This window comes from Solanum pennellii, chromosome 10 (assembly GCF_001406875.1).
Source record: "Solanum pennellii chromosome 10, SPENNV200".
NCBI classification, from domain to species: Eukaryota; Viridiplantae; Streptophyta; class Magnoliopsida; order Solanales; family Solanaceae; genus Solanum; species Solanum pennellii.
The window spans coordinates 64218632-64238931 of record NC_028646.1 but is presented as its reverse complement, the minus strand read 5'-3'; the positions used below and the strand labels follow the sequence as shown (position 1 = coordinate 64238931).

The 20300-nt window shown below is 29.1% G+C and overlaps 1 protein-coding gene, 1 long non-coding RNA gene and 1 pseudogene across 2 annotated transcripts in view; 2 read left to right on the top strand and 1 right to left on the bottom strand.

Moving 5' to 3' along the window:
• Positions 1–2049: 2049 nt before the first annotated feature.
• On the top strand, positions 2050–12243 carry LOC107001487 (annotated as a pseudogene).
• A 765-nt stretch (positions 12244–13008) lies between these two features.
• LOC107032510 lies at positions 13009–16023 on the bottom strand. Its single transcript, XR_001458375.2, has 2 exons — positions 15287–16023; positions 13009–13427 (listed from the first exon to the last, which is right to left on the bottom strand). It is a non-coding gene; the product is annotated as an uncharacterized LOC107032510 (long non-coding RNA).
• A 482-nt stretch (positions 16024–16505) lies between these two features.
• Positions 16506–20300, top strand: part of LOC114074285 — a 14301-nt gene continuing 10506 nt past the window's right edge. The window contains exons 1-7 of the mRNA XM_027912142.1: positions 16506–17011; positions 17754–18551; positions 18622–18789; positions 18872–18904; positions 18989–19099; positions 19750–19840; positions 19920–20271. Of these exons, the coding sequence (XP_027767943.1) occupies positions 16685–17011; positions 17754–18551; positions 18622–18789; positions 18872–18904; positions 18989–19099; positions 19750–19840; positions 19920–20271 (1880 nt within the window). The 5' untranslated portion in view covers positions 16506–16684. The remainder of the gene's footprint in view (positions 17012–17753; positions 18552–18621; positions 18790–18871; positions 18905–18988; positions 19100–19749; positions 19841–19919; positions 20272–20300) is intronic.

The following is a 20300-nucleotide window of genomic DNA, read 5'->3' as shown; positions in this document are numbered from 1 at the left end:
ACCCCCCCCCCCCCCCCAAATTAATAATTTTTTTTTATGTATTGAGTGACTTCATTAAATTACCATTCAGTCAATTCTTAATCGTGTCTAAATATTTTTTCTTAGTAAAACTTTTATGTATATATGTATATTTTTTTTGTCATCATGAATCTTTTCGCCATTTTCTGTATCAAAGTTGTGTCACGTGATTATGACTATCAACAATATAACATATCCCTTATAAGGTATGATGATAATAATTTATCTATATATAGGAAAATAAATTTGAAGGGTTCACGCTAGACTTTAACTAATATATATATGTATTCTTATTCTTTAGCAAAAACCCTATTTATTGGGGAACATATAGTGAGTCACTCCAACTGGCACTTTGCTTGGACAATTGCTTTACGACAAATCTATTTTTTGCGTTATTCAACAAGTCAATTCTCAGAGGGTGCAAAATTTTAAATTAACGTGCAAGTAAAAAGTATTTTTTACTATTAATATAAAGAGTGCTACTGTGAAAAAGATAAAAAAATACGTAGTAAATTAACAAATCGTATAGATATGAGGGGTTAAAAAACAACGAGTTCAATTATAAATATAGGGTGAAATGAAAGCCACGTTATTACAAGTTTAATGGTGACTCAAATATTAAAACATTATCATTTTTTTACTTCCTCTATAATTTGAACCCACAACTCTAAGATTGTAGGGTGATTTAAATATAAGAAACCCGTCTGAGAAAGGAGAAAGATAACAAAATTGTAATAAATTATTTTTTAGACTTATTTATTCGTGATCAGCTACTTAAAGGTTAACATGACTTATAAGCAAAGATCCACCAATAAAATATCCAATCTTGATTTCGTTTTTTAGTTACTTTGACGCATTGAGTGGTCCTCATTAGTGATAGAGACAAAAAAAATTATTAAGGAATTCAATATACAAATTTAAATACGAAATGATTACAAGATGATAATTTGAAGGCAAAAACAAAAGCAAAGACTATCTTAGGGTCCGTTTGGATGGGCTTAATAAAAACAGCTTTAAAAAAGTACTTTTGAAAGTGCTGAAACTTATTTTTAAAATAAGCAGTTATGTGTTTGGATAAAAGTGCTGAAGTTGCTATGCCAAACGTGAAAAGGGAAAAATGGAAGAAAGAGATGTTAGGGTTATGTTGTAATTTGGAGATTGTATAAAAATATTAAGAGCAAAAAGATAAAAATGTGGTCAACTTAAAACAGCTTATAAGCTAAAAAAAAAAAGCACCCCTACCCCAGCTTTTAACTTTTGGCTTAAAATAAGTTTTTTTAAACTTAAAATAAGCTATTTTGAGTATTGCCAAACAGCTAAATAAGTCAAAAATCAGCTTTTAAGTCAGTTTGACTAGCTTTTAAGCTGAGCCAAACAGGCTCTTAACCTGCTTTACTTTACTCTTTGTTGTCATTTATAACATGTAATTCCTTCCTCGTTTTCCCCACTCCATCTAGCTTTTAAAAATTTCTTGTGCGTTTTAGATAAAGATTAACTTTGAAAAAATACAAAAAATAATGTCTTCTTGATATTTTAAAAAGTTACTTATTTTGAAGGATATTACAAAAGCTAAAATATCATTTCAAAAAGAAATGAAGAAAGTACAAGATATCTTTACAAAATGAAAATTTCAAAAAGTCACAAGTTTGATTTCCTCCAAATAAGAAAAGATAATAAGAAGAAAGCAATATCATAACTAAGCTAAGAATTAAAATGTTACTACAATTACATATTGCCTAGGTAAGTAATTGTACAAATAGTAGGAGAATTCAATTCAATAAAATGACATTAAGTTGTCCAATAAAGGAGCCTTTAAAAATGACATTTTACAAATGTATGCAAGAATTTAAACGTGCAAAAAGGAGTAAGAATTTACTACAATATACAGGAGAGGGATTGTTAAGCTTGGACAATACTACAATATTAAGAAAGAGAAACTCTTCCACTACCAAGAAGAATTGTTGCTTGTTCATCAACTTTGCAATGGCCATCACATATAGTTTTTACGGTATCTTTCTTCTATATTTCTAAATTGTAGCTGTAATTTTTGTCTATAAGCTCATCAAATTTTTAAATTTTTTTAATGCAAGGAATATAATGATATTGTTTGTCGCTGCAACTATTGTCGTATGTGTGCAAAGCCAAGTGATAACAGAAACTCCTTATAATACGATTGTTTCTAAAGATAGGATCGGAAATTTCAACACAACTGTTGGAGCAATATTGGCGCCCCTGATCACAGTGTCAAGTCATTCCTCATAAAAATTAAGAAAGACAAGTATCAAGAATAAATTAGAGTTGATAAATAGAATATTAATATATTTCTGATCGGAGAAGGGATAGATACTATGATAATAAGGGGTAACAGAAGTTTTATCGATGGTAACAAAATCTATGATACCGCAACCGTTGGTAAGTCCCTCTCTCTATATAGATGAATTTTATTAATTTTGATGAATTATAATTGTTTCTTCTTATTTAATTTGTAGGGGTTCTTGGCAATGACTTCACAGCCTAAGACTTAACTTTTAGAAATAATGTCGGACCTATAAAGCATCAAGAAGTGGTGTTAAGAGTTGAAGCGAATTTGGTGTCCTTTTATAAATGTCGATGTGACTGATATCAAGACACTTTTTATGTAAAAGATAAACGTCAATTCTATCGAGATAGTGAAGTATATGGCACGATAGATTTCATTTGCGGTGATGCGACAACCCTATTCCAAAATTGTGTGATTGAAGCACATACTCCAATGCCAAGGCAATATAACACAATCAAAACACAAAAGAGAGATTTTGAGCCCTTTGAATCTGGAATAGTGCTTCAAAATTGCACTATAAAGGCTACCTCCGATTTGGAGAAATTGGACAACGTAATAATATATTTAGGTCGTTCATGGGGTATATTTTCTAGGACTGTGATAATAGAAAGTTACATTGATACGTTGGTAGATCTTAGAGGATGGATTGAGTGGATTGAATAGTCAAATAACTCTGTTATAAGCCGCTGGTCATATTATTTGGAGTACGAAAATAGAGGACTAGGTGATGTTACAAAGGGGCGTGTGACATGGGCATCCATCACTACAGATCCGAATATTGCATCAAACCTTACAGATAGACACTTTATAAAAGGTGTCGAGTGGATGCCCACAAACATTCCACGTTACTTAGATTTCTATTGTTTATTGAACAATATTAAGTTGTATTGTATTTCTACTATTTATCTGATTACAAAAATAGTACTACTACGTACCTTATCTTGAATTTTTGTCGAAATGAGTTGATTATCTAACTTTAAATTTCGTCTTCAAATAATTTATTATTGTCATTGTCCATCTAATTATTAACTAACAATTAAGTCATAAAAAGATATATATTGTTAGAGAAACTTTTTGTGTCGAAATGTGTTGGACAACAAAATGATTGTCACATGTACAATTCATTATAGCAGAAATTTATCAGGTAAATCAATAGAATCACGGGCGTAAACAACCAAAACACTTAAAAAGGTAAATAAGTAAAGCTTAAATGCAAATAGATACTGTTTTCATGATTTTCTTTAAAAAAAAATGAAAATTTAATTTATTTTGAGTTTTATTACATTATGTCATTTTTAAATAATATATATTATTTTTTCTATTCCATTTATGTAAAACAAGTGATTTTAAGAAAGTTAAAAAAAATTTCTCATATGATTTAAATATTTTTAGTTGTTGTTGTACTATAATTTAAATATCTTTTACGTTATTATTAAAGCTAACAATATGGGCTGGTCTACCCCATTCGGGCTAATCCATACAGACATTGAAATTTGAGGGGTCAGGCCGGGTTAGCCCATTTTTTGTGTGAGGCAGAAAATGGTCGGTCTAACACACAAGTACGTGGGCTACAAGCTTGCAGGCAGCGCTCCTTTTGTAAAAGTATATATTTTTAGAATTTTCTAAATCAAATTATAATTTAAAAATAATATCATAGATATCGACAAGATAATATTTCATGGTGTTAGTGCTGATGTTATTATTTGTTAATAAAATCTACAAATAAAATTATCTTTATAATGTATATTAAGCTTGATTTCAAGTAAAAGCATAAATAGCTAAATAATAACCTAATTGTTTTTCAATGATCATAGTAAAACACAAAAACTATGACAATATTTTGTAGGCTACGGCCAATGTAGTGATTATTTAGAAATTTTAAGGAATTTTTATTTTATGTAACACATATTTCGTAAACATAATCTGTATTTAAATTTTAATATTTCAAACTTTAAACTAATTTTGAGTTTAGACTCTTTTTATTTTTAATACTCTATTTTATTTTTTAACTATTTTTTATTTGTTCCCATGTTCGGCAAGCTTATTCAGGCCGGGGTAAAAATCATTTTTCTTAAATGGATTTTGAAAATCGTAGTCCAACTCTACCAAATCACGGATTGGGCCAGGCCGACCCGATGGGCCTAACCCATATTGACGGCTTTAGTTATTATCAAACAATACATATTACTCATTCTGTTTCAATATACCTGATAAATATGGAAGAAAATCAACCAAATTTCTTATATGATTTTTATTATGTTTTTAAAATTTTCTTAAGCTATTACATCATAATTTTATACACTTTTTATATAATTTTTGAATATATAATAAATTAAAAGAAAAACAAGATAAAAAAAAATTAAAAAGAAGAAAGTATTAAAGTTTTCAAATCATCACATTCCTATATTAAAATATTTAAATCTTTACAACTCCACGCATATGCACAAATTTAAATATACGAAAGACAACATAAGATTTTAAAATGTATATTGAAGCTCTTATATTTATATATATGACAATTAGCTAATACCGTAAAAACTTTAACCTTGTTTGATAATTTGTGTGTCTGTTGCCACTAAATTTTTTTCGTTGTCTTTCGTAGTGTTAGTTCAAATTTAAGCCAAACTTTTTAATATTTTTAAAATATATTGTAAGTTATTAATTCGAGTAATTTATAATACTTTTTACGTCATTTTAAAATAATTTTTCTCATTCTCTTTGTTATAATTTATGTAGCACAACTATAATCACAGGAGTCAATGAAATTTCTTATATGATGTTTAAATATATTTAATTGTTAATTATTGTAATTAATAGTATCTTTTTCGAATTTTCAAATAATATTTGTCATTCTATTTATTTCAATTTTGTTGTATCAATAGAATTTTGAGAATTATTCAAATCTTTTATATATGTCTTTAAGAATACTCTAAGTTATTAATTATTATCATTATTATAGTATATTTTTTTCCTAATTTTCATATATATATATATATATATATATATATATATATATATATATTTTAAATCATTCATTCTTTTGTGATTTATATACGAAATGAAAACAACCCATTGTGACGCACAAACTAAAAAGAAATTAAATTGCTATTTCAAAGTAAAAGGTAGGAATTGGGGTCATGAAATTTTTTTAAAAAATGCAATAAAACTAAACATGGAATAGAGGGGAAAAGAAGGTAAAAGGTAAAACAGAGGTTGATTTTGTTGTCCAAAATTGTAAAAGTACAATCATAAAACAATATATCAATAAATTAACTATCTAAATTTTCCTATAAAAAGAAGAAAGTTATAATTAACATAAAGGGAAGAAAAGCCAAATAACTCGTACTATAAAGGGTTTAATCATTGGTGGCCCCCAAAAGCTGACATCAACTTTCACTTAGATATCTAAATAATGATTTTTCATTTTAGATACCTTATGTAAGGTCCTGATATGTCATTTTGACGCTTTTTTACATTCAACAAAAATATGATAGTAAATGTGTTTCCCTCGCGAATGATGTGTGAAGTGCCAAAATAAATGGAAACACTTATCATTTTGTTCAAAATAATTCTTAAATAATAATCTATCAATTATTTTTTAAAAAGATGCCAATATATCGATGACACATAGCATTTCTTCCCAAAAAATAACAAAAAAGGATTAAATCACCTTTAAAAACTTTAGGAGAAGCATATCCCACCCCATCCCCATCCCACTCATGGTCTTCTCATTGCACACACCACTTAATCTTCTACCATATACCAAAAAATATTTCTATTTCTTTTACTTAAATATTATTCAATCTTTCTATGATAAAAGAAAAATTCTACAGATTTTATTGCTTAAAAAAATAATTTAAGATCCAATGAATTTCTAAAAATATAAATGTGTATGTTTTCATATCATATTGTTAAGTTTCTTTTAAGGAGGTTATCTCATTTCTTTAGAAATTTTTTATTCATTCCCAAGTTTTCATTGTTTTACTTCAAATATCAGTCTTTTTTTCTCAAATTAAATTGAGGAAGAAGGGCATCATCCTGGGGTAATCTTTGGGAAAGCTATGACGTATGAAATCAAATTCCTCGTTTGTGGCATCATCGAATATATTCCACTATGGAAGAAGTTCAAGCTTGAGAAAATGGTGGTTGAAAAAATGGGAAAGAAGAAGGAAATATAAAATAAAAATTGGCTAAAAAAGAATCTGACGCACGGTTAATGAGTGGGTCACACTCATTATGTCATATCAGCAAAAAGTGTTAAAATGACATATTAGGGCCTCACATGAGGTGGCTAAAATGAATAAAACCTAGTTCAGATGTCTAAGTGAAAGTTGATGCCAACTTTAGGGGGGTCACCGATGGGTTAGCCCTACTATAAACTTCAGCATAAAGCAAATGACTCATGACAACATCCTATGAGTTAAACGAGAATGTTAATTACCCCATTCGTCCACAATTGTTTGTCAGGGTAAAGTCATGCACTACCCTCAAGAAAAATTTAATTCAAAGTGTAATTTGATTAATATAACCTTACTATACCAAGAATATCAAAAATCTACATAACTTTTCAATTGAAAAAATAGAGTAATTACTAAGAGCAGAACTGGAAAAAAATGACTAATTATTACTTGATTGTTTAAATTGACAATTAATCTTGCACATCTATTTTTAGTATACCTGCCAAAGAATTGTGGACGGAGGGAGTACATATTATTTTTCGAATTGGTTTATCAAACTCACGGTTAAACTAATAAAATTAGCAAAATCATCATTTTCTGATTTTATTGGAGATATCCTGACAGGTGGTTCACTAAATAATTCTTCACAAGTTTCTGGACCACTCGCAACACCAGAAGCAAGACTCTTCGCCCCATTAAAGTCATTTGCATCGAAATATTTAATTGATGATATGGCGGCATCTATCACATTCTCATAATTTTCTTTACAAACTTGAAGGCTTTGTTTGAGAACGGGTTCTTTTTCTTGCTTTAGTAGATTTACGATTTCATTATAAATACTTTTTGCCTTTATTAAACTTTGTTGAAGCAGAATATGTACCGAACTTTTTTTATCACCAAAAGAGCTCTTAGGATCTGCTCTAAGTGAGTCGACGCATACTTTAAAATCACTAGACGTTCGACAAACATCTTCAATCAAATCTCTTGACAAAAAAGTTACAAAAGAAAGAAAGAGCATGAGAATCACTGGTAATGCTTTCATAAAATTCATTTTCACCAATATATATATTTTTTGAGTCATATGTCGAGGGTTTCTTACACATGTTCATATTTATTACTTTTTCATAAAAGATTATGTAGATATTATTGGGTCAAGATTGTGATAATTGTATCATTTCCGTTCAAAATAAACTAGCTTTAGCTAATATCCTCTTTTAATTTAGGCATGCAAATGATTTAATATTAATTCACTCTAAGTATGAGTTCCGATCAATTTTTTTTCTTTATTAGTCATCATTTTGTTATAAATTAAGACATTGATTATAATCATGTCTTAATAAGCTTTTCCTAGTAAGGAAACTTGGAACGGTCAAACAGGTTTTTTCAACTTAAATCTGGTCATTTCATCAAAAGTTCTGATGACACAATTACATTTGATATTATGTATATGGTTGTTGGTACCACATATTTGTGTTGCTCCATATATACTTCTTTTAAAAAAAACAATTCTTGACCAATTCAGGCTATAAATCTCTTCGATTTGGTCTAAAGATGTAAGTTCGGATTACCAAATTAGTGAACTGGGTAATGAGATGTTACCAAACCATATTATATCTTTATACTGACTTAGCTCGTTATTACTAATAGTCTAAAGCTCAGCTCGAGGGTCGAGTATGAATGAGTGACTTTATGTATTGCCTTTTCTTATCTATGGCCTTTAGCAGCCCTACTTGGATGATGTGAGTGACTTTATGTATTGCCTTTTCTTATCTATGACCTTTAGCAGCCCTACTTGGATGATGTGAGTGACACAAAAGATTAACATCAATGATTCAAGTATCATTTATGTTCATTTTACTCCCATCTGCTCGTGGCTCGTGGCTGATATATGGTGAAAGAGAAACAAATATACAGGGGAAGATGTTGATATACGACTAGTATACAAGAAATTTTAGAGCTGATATTAGTAACACAAGAATTATATAAAGAAATTGAGGGGCAATTAAGTCATTTTTAATTTATCTTATTCAAGTATTATTAAACTTGAGAGAAAAGACATAAAATCACCACCGAAGTTGTCCCGAATTTTCAAAAAGACACGTTAATTTTGTGGGCGTCATATTACCCCTTTGAACAACTTCACAATAGTATGTATACTCCTTTATCAGCCAATACCACTTATACAAAAATATTTGTAAGTCACGCACTAATAGTCACTTGATATGTGTTAAAAGTAATTTTTAATTATTTTTATTTGTTCTTTGCTGTTCTTTTTTCTTTTTCCTTTTTTTTTTATTTTTTTCTGGTTCTCTTTCTTCTTCACCTCAATCTCTGTAGCTTCTGTCATTCCTTTCGTCCCGAAGAACAGTCTCCAAGCCCGCTGTAGCGTGACAGAATTTTCCGGCAGCATTATCAATTATTTGTCAAATTACTATCAATTACTTTATTTATGAAAATAAATATCGTTAAATAATCAAAATTTAAATACTCAAAATATGACCAAGTCAAAATCTGACATTTAAATCACCTCCTTCTCCAATTTCTTACTCTCAAATCGAGTTTTTCATAGTTTCACTATTCCAAAATTTTAAACTTGATTTGTAGGAGGAATAAAATCAGTAAACTAATTTATTTATTTTTTTAAAAAAAGAATAAGAATGAACACAATAACATTAGTTTTATAAAAAAAAATGAAGGAAGACACAGATGCCAAGAAACATGGGTAAGCTAATGATGGTAGGAAAGATGAGAAAAAATATTTGAAAATTAAAAATTATTCCTAATAAAGCTTTTAAAAAATAATACATGGGTTTTTATATTTTTTCAAAATAAGTCAAATTGGGAGTGCCATATGACAATTTTACGTTGGTCTGAAGTTGTATGAACAATCCTTCACGAGGTCAAATTTCGTGACAACATGAGTGGTGTTAAAATTAGTCAAAAGGGCATATTTATTGTGGATTTAGATAGTTTCTTGGGGTAATGAGACACCCGCAAAGTTAAGGTGTGTTTTACGAAAAAATATAATGAAAAGGAAAATGACTAAGTTTCGAAAAATCAATTAATCTTATGATTTAAGAGAAATCAATTTTCTGAACTAACAGATTCGCCACTTGATTTTTCTAGTAAAAATCAAGAAAAAACTTAAAATTATTTTCGAAAGATTTAAAATAGATAAAAATCAATTGAAAAGGGTTCGAAGTTCAAATGTACATTCCGAGAACGTGTTAGGCTCTCCGAATGTCCGCTAACTCGCGGTTGACCGACAATTTGACTAAATGACCTTTTAAAATAATTTTCAAATATTAACTAAATAAAGTAAATTCAAATTTTATTCATTTAATTACCAATATAACTATTTCATTTTAATTGATTATTTAAAAGGCAAATGAACTTAGAAGGTTCTAAAGGGAAATAATNTATATATATATATATATAAGATTTGAACATCTATAAAAAGAGAAATGACTATCATTTAGAACTAATTAAAAGGAAAAGGGTCTAAAATACCCTTAAAGTATTGGAAATGGTACAAAATTACCCTTCTTCCACCTATTGGCTCCAAAATACCCTTCCCACCCACCTATTGGGTCCAAAATACCCTTGTCATCCACCTTTTGGTTCAAAATTGATCACTTATTTAACGGTTTTATATTTAAACTATTTAAATATTTTTTAAATATGTTCGCTCAACTATTTGTTATAATTTAACTTATAAGTATAATTTATAAATCAATCCACTACCCACCCATTACTAATTAAATTCCTCTAAATTAATAAACCCGTCACATTATTAATGCAAGCTACTGTCAATTGAGAGTTTTAAAAATTATAGATTTAAATTATCATACATTCAAGTGGCTAAATAAAAATCACCGATAAACTTAAAAGTCTGACTATGTTCATCTTAATTATTCTTACGTCTCAATTATGTGATGTTACTTCATAGGTAACTTTTTTTCAAAATAATATATTAAAGGTTTTAAAGTAAAAGATAAATATTTATAAAATTATATTTAAAAAAAGTGCATGAATTAATTCGGGATGTATTACTTCTTTACCTTTAATCATAAATTTCTAATTCAATTTTGAAAGAAAGTGTCCTCTTAAATAAGCGACTCAACCTAAATTTAATTGGGGCTTCGATTCGGACTCGAATAATTTTGGATGTCATTTTCAGAAATCAATAATTTCATCGTGTTTTAGTAGTGTTTATGATGATTTTGATATTATAATTGGATTATTAATTGGGTGAGATTTAGTTAGTAATGAGTGGGTAGTGGGCTGTTTTATAAATTATATTAGTAAATTAAAATTATAACCAATAGTTGAACGCCAAGTATTTTTCAAAATATTTAAAGAGTTTAATTTTAAAACAATTAAAAAAAGTGGTCAATTTTGAACTCAAAGGTGGATGACAAGGGTATTTTGGAGCCAATATGTGGATGAAAAGGGCATTTTGGAGCCAATAGGTGGATGAAGGATAATTTTGTACCATTTTCAATACTTCAAGGTATTTTAGACCCTTTTCCGTTAATTAAATTAGAACCAAAAATAAAATAAATGTTAGTGGTATAATAATAAATAAAGATGAAAATAACACCATATGTACATTTAAGGCTATATATATCAGGTTATAAACATACTTTTAAAAAATTCTACTTATAGCAGATTATTTTCGAGTTGTAACATATCGATTAAAATTATATTTAATCAAAAATTAATTATAATCTAATTTAAATACTAACTAATATGTTTAAATTTTTTATTTTATTATTACAGTTTCTTTTTTAAAAACTACCTCTTTAAATTTTTAATTATTAATTATATATTTTTACAATTACCTTTTTAAAACTTATATTCAGTTATTTTAGGGATTTAAACTTATCATGTTCCTTGTTTACCGTTTCCCAATCACCCACACCTCAGTCGCAGCCCACCTCCATTACAAGCTATTCTCAGAAACAGTCTCGTCAATTTCATCTGCATGCTCTCTGAGTACATTCTACTGATCCATGCTCAATGAGATGTCTGACAAAGGAAAATACTATAGTTAGTTTCTTTATGTTATATGATATGATTCCTCTCAGATGCGCCAATCCAAAAAAATTGATTATAGAAGGGGAGAATGACAGGTTACACACTCTTCTCAAGCCTCATACCTTCCCACTTCAATCTTCCTTAAAAGTGAATGAAGTTGTTGATAAACATGCAACAATGATACTACTATTTTTTGACGAGCACAAGATTTTATGGTAAAAGGCTTAATCTGTATGACAATAATCTCCTTGAATATCAACACAAGTATCAATCTGAACCACTTGATATCAAGCATATGATGAATGTTCCTCAACAAAAAGATAGTTCCAAGTATGTATTTTCTATACTTTACTGATTTCCTAAAAAATGACAACATTATTTAGTTATTAAAATATTTCTTCTTTCAAATTTTTTACAACAATTGTGGTATGTACACATCTCTTTGCTGAATACATCAGTAATGCTGTTTTTGATATGTCTGATGTTGATATCGATGCAACATACCATCGACAAAGGTATGCCACAATACTGTGGCATTATGGAAAATCAAAGAATGAAGAGGGTGCAATAAGTGATAGTGAAGTTATTGGTACAGTTGCTAGCAAATATGGTGGACCTCGCACAAAAAAAGAACATGTTCCAGACACAACCAATCATCCTACAGTAAGACCACGAAAAAGAGACTAGAAATAATTTATTGCACCTTCTACTTTTTTTGGACTACATGTTTTTTAACTCTTGAACAATTTGTTTATGTTTAAGCATTTCATTATTTTTTATATCATATGTGTTTTTCCAGTTACTTCATCTTCATATGAATTACAGATAGGTTTATATAATTTATGGATACTATTAATATACATAAATCATACCATCTGCATTCAATAGTTTAAAGTAGCACTTTCATTTCAAAATGCACCATTTAATGGATGAAATATGTATCAAATATGATTAAAATATGTATGAATCTTTCTTCTGGTATTGATTATTTTAATTTCATGATACTATATATCAATAGGTTGTCAATGTACCATTATTTGGATGAAATATGTATGAAGTCTGATTTCTACTTGTATGAACATGACATCAAGTTTTTGATTTATCATCTTTTTAGTATGAAAAATATCGTACATTCAATTTATACTTTTTTGAAAATACATATATGAATATATATTTTCAATTATTGATTATTTTATTTTCAGGATACTTTCAATATACATAGTTCATACCATGTGGATTCACTATTTTTAACATATATTAACTAAGGATTCATTGTACCATTGATATGCTAAAAATAGTGGATCCATATGTATGAACTATGTATGATTTTTGTATGAACTATGTATGAATTTTGATTAATTCTTGTATGAAAATGGTTGACGTAAAATAAAGTTAGTATTAGAATAAAATTGGTATAGAGTGTGTTTCAATGTTATTTATAGTTGGACAATATTCAAAAATCACAATTACTCAAATATTAATGATACCAAATGCACTCCATAAAACAAAACATGTGTCTAATAGACAAAACAACATAAAAATTGTGTAACAAAAAGTAAAAAACAAGAAATCATTTTTTTGCTCAGGATAATTTGAACATGTCTTCCTGTTATGTCCAACTTGACGACATCTAATGCAAGTAATCTTTGACCTTTTGAATTTCACATCAACTAAATTCTTCAAGTTGCGGTCTTCCCACTGATCTCTTTGGACCTATGACATTAATTTAGGCTCTGAAATATAACTTGGTATATCCCATGTACTCTCGCAGGAGATAGGTTCAACAGGGATGACATATGCATCTTTGAAATTCTTCAGGCTATAAAAAGCAGAATATAAATCTGCTTCATGCAATTTCCTGTATCTAAGAACTGCAATTACATGGCCAACAAAAATACAAAAAAATTAATACAAATCATAATTTCATATAAACAATTCAGAATTCATACAAACAAAATAATATGTGACATTTCATACCCAATTAATACACATTTCATACAACAAATTTCAAAGACATTACAAATAGTATTTAAAATCAACCTTTATTTTCTAATAATATGTTATAACTTGAAATATTAAATGTTATATATTGAAAGTCAAACTCTAATGATATAGCTTGAGAATATTACTATAAAAAATGGTATATACCTATTTTTTTCTAAATAAAGAGTAGGAATAGAGGCATCAATTTTGGGCCTTTGAGCCCAGGAATAGAAGCATCAATTTTGGGCCTTTGAGCCCATTTTCTGCTGATGGAATTGTAGGGCCTTTAGGCCTATTTTCCTTCAAAATATTCTATGTATACACTTTATGTATACTTTAATATATAGACCGTATATGACACCACTTTGGACCTTCTAAGCCTGCATTTTTATTGAACTTTATGTCCTTTATTTTGTGTTTGCGTTTTCACATTTTTTGCACCTGTATATTGTATATTAATACTGTATATTAGTGTATACAATTGGTATATCCATCTGTTTTGAGCCTATGGAGGCCTGTAAACTTAATTCCCAGCAGTATACTTGCTTCTCTTAACCTGTATGTCAATTTCGAAGAGGCTGGCTGACTCGGGGATAAAGATTTGAGCCTTTACGGCTCAACAAGAGAATGCAAATGGATGAAGTAGGATGCGTAGGGACCCCAAAAGGAATTTTTTACATGCAATAAAGTAGAAGTGAATTAGCATATGAAATAATATAATAAACAAGATATATCTGGAACGAGAACAGATTTTACTAAAACGAAAAGCTACTTAAGAGATTTTAATTAGACCGGAATACATGACTCTAAAGCAAACCAAGTGAATCAAAATAACACTAACAAATTCATAAGCACTGTACAATAGCATACATATCATATGTATATACTGCTAAACATATCCTATTCATGGGAATAAACATTTAATGATCAACAATTAGACTCAAACAAGGTCAAGAAAAGCATGTTACATATGTATCAAATAAAAACGGTTCATGCACATGGTCAAAACAATTCCCTGTAGTGAAATATTATGGTATTAAGTCTAATCACTCTTAGGAGACCACAACACACCCAAATCATTTCAACAGCTAACTTACTCACAAATGTTCTGGAAAAAACATGCAAAGATGTGAAATAAAATAAAGTGCACACAACTGAAAATTGAAATTATAAGGAAATATGAGACATCAAAAATTCTAATATGTTTAGATCAAATCACATAATTAGTTTAGCTATTTATTTGATTTATTCCAAGTGAATCAAGCCCACCATGAATGACTAACGCGAAGATTGGTGAAGAAGACACAACTCGATATTTGCTAGAAAACAAAGAGCGAGGCAGCAATAAAAAATGCCCGAAAACCAAACAAAAGTGAGATTTTATTTCAAGACATTTGCGCAGTTTCAAATAAAGAGGAAGACAAACACGGGCAACAGAACGCTTCGCCACAATTTTTATACATTAAGGCATGCATTTAACTAGGCGAGGATGTATAGAAAACTCAACCATGAGGCTACAAACTTCCCAAAATATAAACTCAACCAACAGAAAACTTTCCTAGATGAACAAGAACATGACTCAAAACACATATGCTTGAACTATATTAGAACAAAACAAATAAGACATGACTCCAAACACATGAGGGATTTTCTATCCTAGATGAACTGTGATGGCAGTAATGCCCACTAAAACCAAATAATGATTCCAGTTAAGAGCAAATTAGAGCAAAGGAACGAGGTCATATACCTTTTTCGAGGCAGAGCAACTGAGACAGCCAACGAGCTCCTCCACCACACAAATACAGACACGAACCCGAACACGGCTAACACATAGAACGATGGATGAAGCCATGATCTCCAGCGAGCTTATGCTGAAAGAAAACAAAGGAATCGAACTAGACTAGGACTGATTCCCTGTTATACTTATTTTAAATGTGGCTTATATCTATTTTAAGCTTTTCTCTTAGTATTAGTTGGAAGATGCTCAATCTTCGATTTTTCTCGCCTCTCTTCTCGTAAAAAAGATTTCTTCCCCAATTCTCTATCTCTCTCTCTGTGATATTTTTTTAATAAAAGAAAATCTCCCTCTCCTTCTATGAGGACTATATATATATGGGGAAATTAGGGTTGGGATAAAAATGGGGTGAAACCGAATGAGAAGAGGACGATTTTTCAGTTTTGAATTCCAAAACTTTTGCCAATTTAGGATAGACAACTTTTTCTGAGAATTCAACTCCATTCCGAAAGAGGAAAGAAGAATCAACGTCTTGGATCGATTTGGGGTCCTTGTCACATGACGTGTCGCGCATCCGCGCGAGCAAGGACGAGATGAGAGCCTGCCATCGCTGAATTTGCTGCACACAAATAGTGCTAGGTTGGGGGAAGAGACGTTGGAGTAGTTCTCCGCGGTCAAGCATTAATGGCTTTGTCGTTTTGTTGTATTGTCGCTGCTTTTACATGGGCAAAGAGATGAAGGGGAAAAGGGTTTGGGTCGGGTCGGGTCGGGGGATAAGGGAGTGAGCTGAAACAAAATTAGAAAAATAAAAATAACACTACACACACATTTAAGATGTTAAATATCAAGTTATAAACAAACTTTTCAATATTAAACTACTTATAGCATATTATTATCAAGTTATAGCATATTAAGAAATATTATATTATTATCATTAATTTTTTAAAATAATAATTAACTTATTTTAATAATTCAATTACCATATTTAAACCAATGTAGTTAATTACACTTATTATTTTAAGTTACCTTTTTTAAACAAAACTCTTAATTAAAGTTATTTAAATTAAATATTATTTAGTTACCTTTTTTAAGATAACTACAAAATTATAGGGTTTTTATCAAAATTTAAAAAATTACAGTTTTAAAACTGTAAAACAATATCTAAAAAAATAATAATTTATATTACCCAAAATTTTTGTTCTTCCCCATTTATTTTCAAAATCATTACAATCGCACGCCTCTCAAAACCTTTCAACATTTTCACACGCTTTCACCATCTTAGCACGCCTAATTCCTCTCTCAAAATTCCATCTCTCTTAACACTATTCTTCAAGAATTCTCAAATAGTTCCATTCAAATCTTAATTTTTAGCACTCAAATCTTTAAATCTTGCAATAAACAAACCGTACAATGTCTAAAAGAAGCAACGAAACCCCAAGAAAAAGTAGAAGATTGAATGAAGAAGCAAGTTCAGACGATTTTCATGCTCCATCTTTCAAAATTTTATCACAAACACAAAATCCAAAGGAAAATGAGAAGAAGAGAAAAGGGAAAGAAAAGAAAAGAGAAGATGAATCCGAGAAAACGACTAAAGAAAGAGGAAAGAAAAGGAAAGGAAAAGAAATCAAGGAATCAACTGAGTCTGAATCTGATTTTGTGGAAGAGTTGATAAAATCAAAATCCAAAAAACCAAGAGCAGAAGAAGAAGAAACTGATAAACCCAAAAAAAGTTCAAAGGTTAGTAAAGTTAATTTTTTAATATTTTTTTATATTCGGTTATTTTTTTTCTTTTATTTGGCTATAAAATAGTTAAAATACAATTTTTGTGTAAAATAAATAATGTAATAATTGTTTATGATTCCATATATGAAATTTCTGTTTAAATAAATATTTTTTTTATGTATGATTCACCGTATGAATTGTGTATGATAAATGTATAAATTGTGTATGATTCACTATATGAATTTTGTATGATTCACTGTATGCTTCACTGTATGATTCACTGTATATATAACATGTGTATGAATTTTTTTTATCAAGTTTTTGGGTACTGTTTTCATTATATTATATATTTTTTCATTATATTATATAATAAGAAAATTATATAGGTTAAATTTTTATGATAACTGTATGAATTGTGTATGATTCACTGTATGAATTTTGTATGATTCACTGTATGAATTTTGTATGATTCACTGTATATATAAAATGTGTATGAATTGTGTATGATTAATGTATGAATTTTGTATGATTCCCTGTATGAATTTTGTATGATTCACTGTATGATTCACTGTATATATAAAATGTGTATGAATTTTTTTTTTGCAAGTTTTTGGGTACTGTTTACTAGTAATATTCATAATTAGTTATACTTTATATTTTGATTATGTTTTGTATACTATGTATATGAATTAGTTTTGTATTACATGTGTATGAATATGTGTATGATTAATGTATTTAATTTTTACATTTTTGTTAGGAGAAGAAGACACAAACACATCTGTCTTCATGTATTAACATGAATGTGTTTGCGGATTTATTGACCTTTTTAGGTCAAGATAAGTTTCAACAATTCATAGATGAAACACCTTTTGGATTTTTTTATAATTTGCATCACATTAAAATCCAATGTCAATTGTTGAGGCACTTATTTATAATGGGGAATGAAAATGTTAGGGATGACATGTTTGTCATTAAAGTAAATGGTAAGGAGTTACATTTTGGTCTAAAAGAGTTTGTTGCTATAACTGGTTTGAAATGTGGACCTGTTTCTGATTTTGTTTCAGATCCACATGTTCAAAATAGACTCATTGCTGAAAATTTTGGAGATTTTAATAAAGTATCCAAGTCTGATTTTTATTACAAGTTTAAATTGCATAATTTTTGGGAAGAAGATGATAAACTAAAAATCGGGATCCTGTACTTTATTTCTTCATTTCTCACTGCATCAGACCCTTCAAAGACAACAATTCCAAAATTGTATTTTGATTTGGTAGAGTCTGGACAGTATGCCACTTTCCCTTGGGCAAATGAGTGTTTTAATTTAACACTCAAAGCTTGCAATAAAAAATTCAAAAAAAATCCATCGTCATTCAAATTCAGCCAGTTCCACATAGCACTGCAGATATGGTTTTATGAGTGTTGTCATCCATTTGACAACACCATTGCTATACGTGTTTCAAATCGCACACCGAGAATACTGAACTGGAAGACACCGAATGACGTCATTTTTTTTGACGATTTGAAGAAAACAATTTTCAGAACTCATGGGAATCAGGTATTTTTCTTATAATGTTATTACATTCAATATAATTCATTATACATTATATATTTTTATGTTGTTGCAGCATAAATTCAAAAATATTGTCTTATCGGAAGAAGAGTTAAATCTAATGGACGAAACCATTATAAATCAGTCCAGCAGCCACCAGGATTCAGAAAATCCAAGATCATCGGAAAATCATGTTGTTCACAGTGAACATAAAGTTCAAGAATTGAGAGCCGATATTGCAGAGGTACAAGTAAAATATTCAAATAAACATAATTTTTTATGAAATTACAGTACACATATCAAATACTTATTTTTTTAATTAACAGGTTAAGACAGAGTTGAAAGAACTCAAAATCACTGTAAGTTCCAACATATTTTTATATAATTAATATAATGACTTTATAAAATATTAATGTATAAAATTTTTTATCTTCACCGATAAGGTTCACAAGCACATGGCTGATATCAAGATATATGTTGATAACTCCACCAAAATGATAATTGATGAGATTCGATTGTCAAGAGGAGAACAAATACCCGAAGAACAACCAGAGGTATATATATATATATATATGTGTATACTTTATGTATGAATTTTGTTTGAAAAATATATAAATTCTGTTATTTTTATTTTCTGTTATTTGTGTATAAAATATTTAATATATAAATTTTGTGTAATTAAATATTGTATGAATTATGTTTGATTCACTGTATGAAATTACAGATTTCTACATGTTACACTATCAATTGATGAATCATGTATTTTTTATGTATGATTCACTTTATGAATTGTGTATGATTAACTGTATGAGATGTGTATGATCCACTGTATGAATTGTGTATGATTCAGTATACTATGTATGAAATGTGTATGCATTGTGTATTAATTTGTATGCATTGTATATAAATTTGTATGCATTGTATGAAATGTGTATGCATTGTGTATTAATTTTTTTGTATCAAGTTTTATGATACTGGTCAATAGTAATATCCATAAATAGGTATACTTTATATTTTGATTTGTATATTGTGTATGAAAGATTGTTGTAAGGTTGTTTGAAATGCGTATGATTATATTGTATCATGTTTTGTATACTATCTGTATGTATTATGTATTTTTCAATATTATGTTGTAAGTTTATTAGAATTGTGTATGATTCACTGCATTAGTTGTGTATTATATGTGTATGAATACATGTTTCAGGAAAACGTCAACCAGCATGCTGCACAATATGATCCAATAGACATGCCTACAGAGAAAATTCCACAACAAGTCCAAAGTTCAAACACAGGTGGTACGATATATTCATTTTTATCACATAAATTCAAATTTTAGAATTTTTTTTTATTTAACATTTTTTCATGTATATGCAGCTCAAAAATCAACGGATGATTGTTTAAATGTTGATGCATCTACAGCGTCAAAATCAAAACCACCAACATTGGACGATTATCCAGATTTTACCATGACACAAATAATTGCCCTGGATCCTATTCTTAATGCCACCACGACTCCAAATCTGCGAACAAGAAACAAGAATGTGGATAAATACGACTCTTCTCCTTATATCAGAATGTCGGAAGGAGAAAGCAGTTCAAATAGAGTACCTACATTCTTTCAAATCAAACATCCATTTCAAAATCACAATGGATTTGATGTACCAGACGAAATGATTGAGGAGTTCAATAAATGGATTTTCAAAGATGTGTCGAGCAGACGTGGCAGGTAATTTGTACGATGATAAAAATTATTTT